General features: G+C 38.4%; 1 protein-coding gene across 1 annotated transcript in view; it reads left to right on the plus strand.

Moving 5' to 3' along the window:
- Positions 1-9,650, plus strand: part of crppa (CDP-L-ribitol pyrophosphorylase A) — a 40,623-nt gene extending 30,973 nt beyond the window's left edge. The window contains exon 10 of the mRNA XM_032557591.1: positions 9,207-9,650. Coding sequence (XP_032413482.1) covers positions 9,207-9,311 — 105 coding nt within the window. The 3' untranslated portion in view covers positions 9,312-9,650. The remainder of the gene's footprint in view (positions 1-9,206) is intronic.
- The last annotated feature ends 1,227 nt before the right edge of the window (positions 9,651-10,877 follow it).

Consider the following 10,877-nt stretch of genomic DNA (forward strand, 5'->3'; position numbering starts at 1 on the left):
TCCAAGTGAATCTAAAATTACTCCACTGAATTTGACACAAAGAGGATTTTTTAAAAAATCAGATACAAATATGTATGTATCTTTTTGTAAAGTTTTGTCTTAATTACTTCTCTGATTATGTTCTTTCAGCAAGTGGTCTATTTTTAGTTTGACAATTGAATGAATTACTAAATTATTTCTACATTTTATGTTAAAAATCTGCATTAACCCTTCATTTAACTTTTTAAATGTCTTAGCCCTGGATTTCTGAGATTGCGCACATTGTCTAGGGAAAAAATGCTATCTGTTCCCCCTCTGCTGTTTAGTCTGTGGCATGCTGGTATTTTGACAACAGTACAAAAACACAGTGTTGCACCTCTGTTTGTGTGTTCAGCTCACAGTGATGACAATCTCCTGCTTGCATCAGGGGTGGAACTGAGGACACTAATCCAGAATGTGTGCCGCTGAAAAATCAGGCTTTAACAAATGTAGTTTTTTGTAAAAATACTCCTGCACCTGCAGCTGACCTCCGATGCCCCGTGAGGTGGAGCGCTCCTGGCTTCCCTGGGTAAGGGATACAGTGTGATAAGTAAACGAGGCATCCGCTGAGACTGTGTGTGGTTGTGTACCCAACCCGTGCCTTCATGCTTTCATACCTCTGGATGTAAGGTCCCATTGTTCGGCTCTCTGTTTTGAGGTTCGTCTTTCAGTGATGTGAATTCAAACAGAGTCGTCGCTCATCAGAGCTTGTTTAAAAAACTTCTCACTGAGGGGATCCAGTGGAAATACAGACCTGCTCAGTGTCCTGGGTAAACAGAAAGAGAGGACCTGTTAGACGTGACTTTTGTTTGTCCGATCCAGACAGGATATTTTGGAAACCCGCACTGAAAGAGCTAAATCACTGTACCATGAAGGGGCTGTGTGGCAGCATTTGTTCTCCGAGGGATTTGGAAAGCAGGTAAAAAAATGCAGAAGCTAAATCTGCTGGGCTCTTTGGACCTTTGGAAAATCTGAGGATGCTGCACGACAGTAGTCTGCATTTTCCTACATTACAGTAATTTTCAGATGAAGCGAGGCAGACTCTGAGGCAGCCGATCCAAATACTTTGGCAAAATTCAATAAAACGCATTCCACTGAGACACTTCATGGTTATGTTTCTGTCATCTCATGTCAGCTTCAGCTGTCTGTCTCTCAGCTTGGCTCGGTCCAACTCCTGTGTTTATAGCTCAGTGCTCTGACAGTAGAGGAGTAAATAGTCAAATGCTTTCAACTTCAATTTACAAGTGAAGACAAGAAAAACCTCATAGACAAGATGTGTGACTTCTTTATTTTGTAAAACTATGTTACAGACCTGCTCTATAATCTTCAGACATTATGTGCACTAAGTGTGTAGTATTAATAAGCTATATTAGCTATATTAATGTGCATAAATAAATCAGAATCAGCTTTATTTGCTGCTAAAGTATTTAACTGCCAGAGTGAGGAAATAAATACAGGTACTAAATTTTATTAAAACAAGAATATTTCCATTTGCAAAGTTTGTTGACTATCAGGTGTTTTCACAGTCCGGTTCGGTTGGGGACCAAAATTGCAACATTTGTTGCATTTTCAGCTGCTGCGATTCGCTTTCACACTGCGCTGTCAAACAATCCAAACTCATTAATAAAAACCTGTTCCCCCTCCTCACCTGTGGTGGCGCTGCACCAAGAACCACTGAAGGAATCAACATGAAGAAGACACTGAGTGCCACTTCCTTCTTCACGCAATGTAAACAAAAATGGCGCAGCATCAGATCTTTGCGGTTGTAGTATTTCTCTTTTGTCTTTGGCAAAAGTCCACAAGCCATTTCTCCTGCTCGCATGTTTTGTTTCGGTTGTATTTACCCAGAATGCCCTGCGCTACAGTCTCCTTTCTGCTTTTAGAGTAGCCTCTGGTAAGCTTGACATTCACATATGTATTTGAACTGCACCAGAGTTCACTTCAACCGAACTGAGGTATTCAGGCGAACCAAAGTTCGCTTCTTGGTCGGCATCAGAGTTTGATTGTGCACTCACACCTCCTCAAACAAAACCAACTTTGTAGACAAATAAACACTCATTTTTTTCTCTTTTTTTTAGTCAAAAAGTCTTGATTTGCTTAAAGCATTGGCAAAATCTCACCTTGCTTTTATTGCTCTAATGTGAATAGTCTTGTTTTAGTCTTGTGAATAGTCTTGCTAAGTTGGGTGTATTGTCACTCCCTCATTAACAATAATTACATAAAAACCTTCCTACTCAAACCTTATTTAAAGTTTAGGTGTTCATTCACTACTTCTCTGTCAAGAAATCAGTTTATCAAGGTCTAAATAAATCAACCCCCTGTTCATTAAATTACATACATAATGAAAATGATCCTTGCTGACTCCAGTACCTCCAAACCAAACATATCAGTGTTTACAAAATGTCATCTGAGCCTCGCCAGCCGTGTAAAAGTCAGGGCTCTCTCTGACCAGTAATTGAACCTGGGGTCTCTGTTCTCAGTTCAGCCCCCTAGCTACTGCCTGTCGTCAGTAAACACAGAGAAGAGGAAGAGAGCCCAACGACCACAAAACCCACTCAAGGATGAGCTGTCACAATCCCTGAAACACTATCTTTGCGCAGACTAATGCAATGGGTGTTTTTACCAGTATTGTATCGCTGGGCTTCAGGAGCTCTCAAGTCATGTGGGGAGAATTTTTCAGAGAAACGACTGCATCTGTGAAAGGACAGATGCAAGAGTAATGTTCAGAAAGGTTCAAGGCAGGTGGTTGCTCTTTCTTTTAATACTCCCTGAGTGGAGAACGCCGTCTGGCTTCAGTCCTGGCAATGAGACTGCCCTCAAGTGGATGAAAAAACTATTAGTTCTTTGACAGTAAAATATTAGGATGATGAAATGAGGCAGTAAAAACTCCTAATGCTCTTGGCTGCGTCACTTATGGTAGCTGGTGTGACTCTAGCAGCCTTTTCCAGCGTGCCTGGATCAGGCGTCGTGCCAGGTTTTGCTATTAAAGAGTTGACGTGCAAATTGTCACAATTAAAGGTACTAAATTTAGGACTTTTCAGCTTCAAAGTTGGCCCCTTCTTGTGGGGCAGAAGATCTGCTGCAGGCTCGTCTTAGATGGGAAGGTTGATTGCAACTGCGGCATTTAGGAGTAAAGAGTGAGAGACTTTCTTTGCTTATTGTGTGGTCCCCCCGTTGGGCTCCTCCTGCGTTCTCCCTCTGCTTTTTATTTCAAAGGGCTGTGGCGTCACGTCTCGTCAGACTTTTTCCCCTTTCAACAGTTAGCAAAACTACAGGCTAATAATTGAAATTCCTTTCCATACGTTTGTAACCGCAGAGATGGCCTTTGTGTGTTTGCGCATTCCAACACATGGGAGTCATTTTATTTTATTTTTTTTTTGCTTTTAGTTGCTGCTTGATCAGATTATATACAGCACTGTTTAGATGTTCTAACAATGCTATCTGTTAATTTATGGGACAGGACTTTTCTGCTGCAAAAGAAAATACATAAACTCCACCAGGCCACCAAGAGATTGGCCAAATCAGCAATGGAAGTAACAGCTGCTCTGCAATAAATTTTGGGAAAAAAGTGTGTCACTTTCTCCCATTTAATGCGATCCTCACTGCTAATGATAGTTCTTCCACTATTGCATATAAATTATGATCTGTCTGGCAGGGTAATGCTCAAAGTGTGGATTTGTGGCTGTTAATCATTATGAAGTGGAAAGTAGGGATCCCTTATGTCCAATAATGGTAAAGTGAAACTTGTAAAAACAGGCTCTAAAAATAAAGAGAAAACACTCCTGAAGAGCAGTTTTTTTGGAACATGTGAAAATTAAATCCACATTGTTAGTAACAAAATCCAGCCAATTATGTAAAATAGAGCTATCAATCTGATTAATTTGCTTGTTGGTTTTATCTAAAAGCTTCCTTGAGGTTTTATTTCATGAAACCAGATGTCCCACACCGGGACTCTTTTGTCACAACACTGCAGCAGACACAGAGATTCAGTCTTGACCTTCTTATCCATGCTTCTGGGACATGAGGATGAAGACATGCAAATCCTCCAGGGTCAGATTACATATGTTTAGCGTTGTTGGTACGTGGGTTCTCGTTTCAAATGTTTGGTGTCTGACACATCCAATCATGGATGTTAACTTAGAGACAGAAACACAGAAAACTAAAATTTTTTTGCTCTAAACAATCAACACTTGAGCTAAAATATGCTCTGCTTCCCTCTCATCTCTTCTCACACAAACGTCTTTTCTCTGCTCACAGATTTTTGGAAGTAACTGGTATCTCAAACCAGTTCTAGTCCATAGTGTGGCACTGATTCCTTCAACTACAAAACGCCAATGTGCTGCTCTCACTCAAAACACTCCACTCACACATAAAGCAGTTCTGATTTGCTCTCATTTTTCTGCTTTCAGATGCAGTCCTGCTCACACAAACATGCTTTTCTCCTGTTTTAATTCTGCTCATGTTGCTGAAACTTCAAAAACTCATGATCCCAACTCTCTCAAACCTTCTCAGAAACTCCGCATATAAGATAGACCTATCCACTTTACTGATTTTGAATCTTGTTTTGCTCTCGCTCTGAAGAAACTGGGAACTCCGTCTTAAAGTAGTTTATAGCCAACAGAGGTACAGTGTTACTATTTGCCTCCAAAATGTTTTGGGATGAATCCCCTGCTTATTCGTGGATTTTTCTGTGGAATGTAGCTCCAAATATTTTGCGGAAAATTTGCCTGTTTGTGGATTATTTTGTCGAACACATCTAAAATAACAAAATGTAGATAGGGAACCTGAAAAACGTATCAACAAGACAGCTTAACACACTATTGGTTGGCATTTACAAAGCAGCCAATCCAAGAGCACCATTCATTTTCCTTGTTGTTGATTGGATGCTAGTGTTAGCAGTAGTGGTAAGACAGTTTCTGTTGTGCATATTAATGCAGATTAGAGTATATTTAGTGTTTGAACTACTAAAATAGACAGTCGGAAGCATTTCACAGGAGGTATTTGTAGATTCTAGCCGATGTGGCTAAATACCATTGCTCCACTGTAGGTAATTGCTTTAAAGTTACATAGATTTGGGCGTGCCGTGGTGGCGTAGGGGTTAGCGCGACCCGTATTTGGAGGCCTTGAGTCCTCGACGCGGCTGTCGCGGGTTCGACTCCCGGACCCGACGACATTTGCCGCATGTCTTCCCCCCTCTCCTTCCCCGTTTCCTCTCAGCCTACTATCATATAAGGGACACTAGAGCCCACAAAAGACCCCCTGGAGGGGTAAAAAAAAAAAAAAAAATAGTTACATAGATTTAAATCAAAGAACAGATGAACACGCAAACATCTTTGAGTGCTCAAAAGTCTTTTGCTGTAAAGTAACTCTATCCATTTCGGGGGTTTTTTTGTTTTATTCAACCACATTTTAAGCCAGAGCGGTACCCGCGACTACTTTAAGCTGTGCCACGAGTCAATGAAAAACTAAAGTCTTATTTTTGTTCCACTGTGCAAGCAACTAGTTGATTGAATATGATGTTTATGAAGAAAGATTCATATTTCAAAAGCCACATTTCTGAAGCTGGGAATGATTCACTGCTGGAGTCCAGACAGGCCTTCAACTTTGATCCTCCGATCAGCCTTTGTGATTTGCTTATTTTTAAGAAATTTGTGCAAAGTTCAGGGCTTTTTTTCGCCCCTTTGTATCTGACCACAGAGCTCTACAATGTAGACATTAGCTGTAGCTTAATTGCTGTAGCTGTGTTCAATATGCGGGACGAGAACAGAACAATCCCTTTTTTTTCCCATGGTCGTTGTCAATGCGCCTGGGTGGCAGCCGTCTTATGATCTGGAGATTTTAAACACGTTCTGTGTGAAGAAGATGTGTCTGCTTTTACATAACGTCTGAAAAAATGCTTTGATCTGACAAACGATGAAAAGATGCAACCAGATTTACATCGTCCTCCTTGTAGCAGTGATTAAACCACAGACAAAAAAAACGAAATTTTTCCAGTGCATTTCTTCTGCTTCTTCAAAGATATTCTCTGAAAATATAAATAAATTCAGAGAAAGTGAAAGACATACTTATTTTTTTGTCATCTTCTGTGTCTAATGAATGAAGTAGAATTTGGTGATCTGAAGTTGAGCTTTCTTTTTGCTCTGCTGCTGTGAAAGTAAGTAATGAAGTCAATAAAAGACTAAAGAAAATGTTATTTCTAGATCTGGATAGAAATTTTTCTCTGTTATTTTGAGGTTGTGCTTGATGTGCTAAGATAAATTGCTAAATATTATATAGTGCACCATTTTATAGTTTCCTTCCAAGCAGCCAAACTGTGTTAAAGTCTTTAGTAAAAACCCATGTCAGTGTTTCACTCATGAACTTTGCATAATCTTGTTTGAACTTTAGGCTGAATGTGTATTGTACCATTAATGCCTCTTTTAAAGATGGTTGAATAAATATATTTTTTATATTTTTATGCATTTATTCAGTGCAGAAAAGTATCACCCAGGGAGATAATTAACTGACATTTCTTGGAGGTTTTCTTTTCTTCCAAACATTTAAGAGCCTATAAAATCTAAATGTTTGCTTTCAGATTATTGCTGCTGACACAAATACTCCTCACCATCCCATTTAAATCCAATTCCTGCACTCAAACTTCTCCTACATGCAAATGAAACTTGCAGACGATTTTATTTAGACGTTTCACATGCCGGTCAAACTTTTACAATTTCTACGTGTCTATATATATTTTCTCATTCTAAATCATTTAGTACTTTGTGTTGGTTTATCAGATTTACACATTGTTATGTTGACATTTTGTGTTTCTATGTTGTTTTAATGTATTTTAAATTGTTTTATCTTATTAACGGCCCATTTTGGGTCGTGCATTTCAAATTAGCTCAGGTTATTGAAATGACCTGAGCTATTAGTGTTCTGTTTTGGTTTGTACTTAACAATAAAGAAAGAAGGAAGACATAAAAGGTCAGGTGAAGCATTAAAGTTTGTGGCTGGGACATTATTAAACAGTTTAAGGTGCTGTAAAAAAACAAATCTAATTAAATAGATCAGGAAATATGCTGCTTGAAAATATCAGCTTGATTAAAATGTAATTAATTTTTTTTAATTTCATTGGACTTTTAGCTCAGATTAGATTAAATTGAACTTTTTGGTAACAAATACTCTAAATGGAGTCTAATGTGAAGTAAAGAAAAGTGCCACTGTTGGGTATGGTGGAGGGTCTGTGATGCTGTGGGCCTGTTGCTGTAAAATCTAATGTTGTGTTGTTTGATTTAATAGATAAAATGCGTAAAAATGTTTCCTCTGTAGTGCAAAGCAAAAAAATATCCTCGTTTGCCTGTTCTGTGTTTTCCAGTCAGCTTCACAGTTTCTCATCTTTACAAAGTGCAGTAAATATTTTTATTATTTTCTGCATCAAAAGCTTAAAAGTCCAGAGGATATTTATGAATAATCCAGTCGGAGCTTGTAGCATGTCTCGGTGCAGAACGGCTAAGACGAAGTCAAACTCTTTTCTGCGGTTTCTTTAAAAAAAAGGAAAACAGACATCTCCCCTGGGCCTCATCTAAACACTAAATCAAAGCAGAGTCGCTGCAGACGGAGGAATGAAGTCAGGAGAGTGAAAACTATTAAAAGTGCATCATGCAGCCGGTCTACAGTGAAGAGAAAAAAACGTTACAGAAGAGAGGAATCACAAAAGCAAAACAACCACAACACTGGAGCCCTTCTAAGAACATCAAATGTGAGGTCTTGTTTGTCTTAATGTGTGGTTTGCAGCAGATCTGTCTAATATCATGCACTATAAATTTCAAAGTGGGTCGTACCGGTTCAGAAGCCCCTGAGGAGTTCAGGGTAAAAAGGAAAGTGAAATTTCTTTTAATTATGTGGCATTTTTTTCCTCTCTCTTTTGCAAAATTACTTCCTTGTGTAAATTAAAGAAGATTACCTCTGCAGGCAGGAGAAACATAAAGATTTCAAAAACTAACTGCTAATTTTAGGACCTCTTACAGGAAATATGGATATGAATATAAAACATCACTTCTACTGGTGGCATTGCTGAAGACAAATGGGCTTTACGTACTGATTTTAGTTCTTTTGTGTCATTTCGCACTGTTTTCTGAATATTTTGTAAATTTTAAACTTTTGGTTGTTGGATCCTAACTTCGCTGAGATGCAGTAGTCAGATCTCCAAAAGTAGGTGGAAAAACTAAACCTAACAAACTGAGATCCTGAACTGAAAACTCTTAAGAAACTGGAAGGCTTCCTGTTGTTCTCGATTCTGCTCAGACTTGATAAAAAAATTAACTGTAACATGTCAAATACAGAAAATTTTAAGACAAAACCCCCCAGAAATTTGTGTTCCTCTGAAGACTTTTGGGCTCTATACACTCTCCTACGTAACAGGTCTGTTGTTTCCTGTTGCTTTAAAGACTCAGACGGAGGACAGACTTGGTGGAAACTGTCAGTAGCTGCATTTCTTTTACAAAATGTGTGCAAATCTTTGCCACTGATGTTGGAAAAACACAATTTTACAACTGCAATGTTTCCATTGAATAAGACATTAAATGAAAACCTGAATAAACTTGTTTACGCGACAAGTCATTAAAATCACAGCAGTGACGATCATAAACAGTTACATTATATTCATATTTCAACCATGGTGCTAGCGCACATCATCTATTAGCCATCAGAGGAGACGTCGGCTTCTTATTCAGGTGTTGGAGCGACAAACCTCTTTAAATCTGAGAGCGGCTACGTTTGCGTCATTTTGGGGAAATTGTAGTAGGTGATTTTACTAAAGAGCAATGGATTCAACACGTTGCAATGACACACAATGTTTTATGAACTGCGCGATGCTGTGAGAGCTCTGATGGAACCAGCTGCACATTGTCCAAAAAAAAACAATACACAAAAACAAACCATCATCCATACTCCTACTACTGCTTTCTGTCGTCTTCTTTGTTGTTTCTGCCAGTAGTAACATCCGGTTGTTGATCAAATGATGTAAAAAAAAAAATGTTTCCATTGCAGTTTTACAAAGTACATCCATTTCGATATACTTGAAAAACTGCCACTTGGAAACGCAGCTGCTAAAAAGGAAAGCTTTAATCTTTCAGTCCTGGATTGGAACAGCAGATTGCTGCCTTTGAGTCTTGACCTTTCTGTCCTGGTCTTTCCTCGTGTCTCTGCAGGACTCAGAGCAGTGGGACAGGTCGGCTTCACGGGTCGCTGACATCGCATCAGCCTTGATTCGGGACAGGAACCCCGCCTTTGTGGGACAGCTCCTGCAGGCGTGAACAGAGGTGACATCAACAAAACAATCATCGCTCATGAAGACTGAAGATGGATTATTTCTGCTGTCTGTTAAAGTCTCCAATCCTGCAGCAGGCTTAAAGGAAGTTGTATTTCTAATGTGCATTTTGAAATAAATCTTGACTTTTACAGCAAACTGTGATAAACTGAGTCCTACATTTCCCACAATGCTTCTCTGAGCTGTTGTTAAGATGCTTTCTCTGTTGCATAACTCTGAACTGATGCATTGCAGTTTTTACTGAAATGTGATTTCATGCAGTTGGACCTGCTTTTGGTCCAACTCCAAAGAGAAAATATCATAAAAAATATATTATTTACAGTAATTCTGAAATATTTCTTTATTTTTCTTAATCAATGGATTTGAAAAATTTATCAGAACATCATCTTCTACTTCCTTAGAAATCAAAGTTTGAAAGTTGTGCAGTTATGTCTCTCTTCTGCTAAAGCTAAAGGCATATTTGGCTCCAGAGAGATCCTTAATGACCTCACAAAGGAAATTATGACTGTGAGTTTTAAAATTCCTGTTAGTTACCTTTTCTTCTTTCTGTTACTTTAATTGTTGTCGTTTTGTTGGTTCTCAATTTTTTACAAACTTAATAAGATATTCATGAGCTTTTGCTGAATCCGAGGATATGTCTTGTTCTGTGTGAATGTGAACCAATTACCAGGGACTTCAATATTAAAAAATACATAAATGTAAGAACTACTAGACTTGAAACAGTGCTGCATTTTCAGTTTTTATATACAGAAATATTATGTTACTGCTCTCACATAATCATTGAGAAGATTCTGGTGTAATTAGCTATTTTTAATTCTATTACTGGCAAAAAATCAAGCTCTAAAATAATCTGTTAACATAATGTGATGCACCTCAAAGATTTGAAACAGACTTCTGTAAAAATTTTTACCTTTAGTATTGTTTAAAAAATGTGAGCCAGGAGCAAATCAGACACTAACATGATTTTATTTTTATCGTGACTCTTTTTGAGATAAAATAAGACATTAGTTTGCTTCTTCATAGAGTTTAATATTTCCAGCAGCTGATTTGGGTGTTAGCACCGACTGGTGTGCATGGAGTCAGAGTTGAAATCAACTGCAGGGTGTTCATTGTGATGAAGGCGCTTGTTATCACTCGATGCAGCGACGTGGCTCTGATGTGTTTTTAATGCGTTCTGGAGAGAAACAGAACCGTTTGGTACTGACAAATGGCAAATATGTCGAGCTCTGGCAGAGAAGTCATTGTTTTATTCTTCTATTATATGGACCTACCTGAAGCCTGATTGTTCATTCACAGGGAAAATAATCATGGATGCAAGTTGGAGGAATTTGATCTAGTTTATGTAAAAAGCTCCATTGGATAAAGCTGGACTGTCACACAGCTTAAAATGAGATGTATTAACATAATTCTGCAGATTTCAGATTGTATTTTCTGTGTTTAGTTTCTGAGACTCGTTCTGCTTCTGGGAGTTTGTTAATTCAGTATCCGACGAACCAGCAAGCAGCACAATTAATTACTGACACAGTTTTTAAATTTTGACTTTCAGTGCTTA

The sequence above is a fragment of the Xiphophorus hellerii genome, chromosome 3 (assembly GCF_003331165.1).
Source record: "Xiphophorus hellerii strain 12219 chromosome 3, Xiphophorus_hellerii-4.1, whole genome shotgun sequence".
In the NCBI taxonomy this organism is placed as follows: Eukaryota; Metazoa; Chordata; class Actinopteri; order Cyprinodontiformes; family Poeciliidae; genus Xiphophorus; species Xiphophorus hellerii.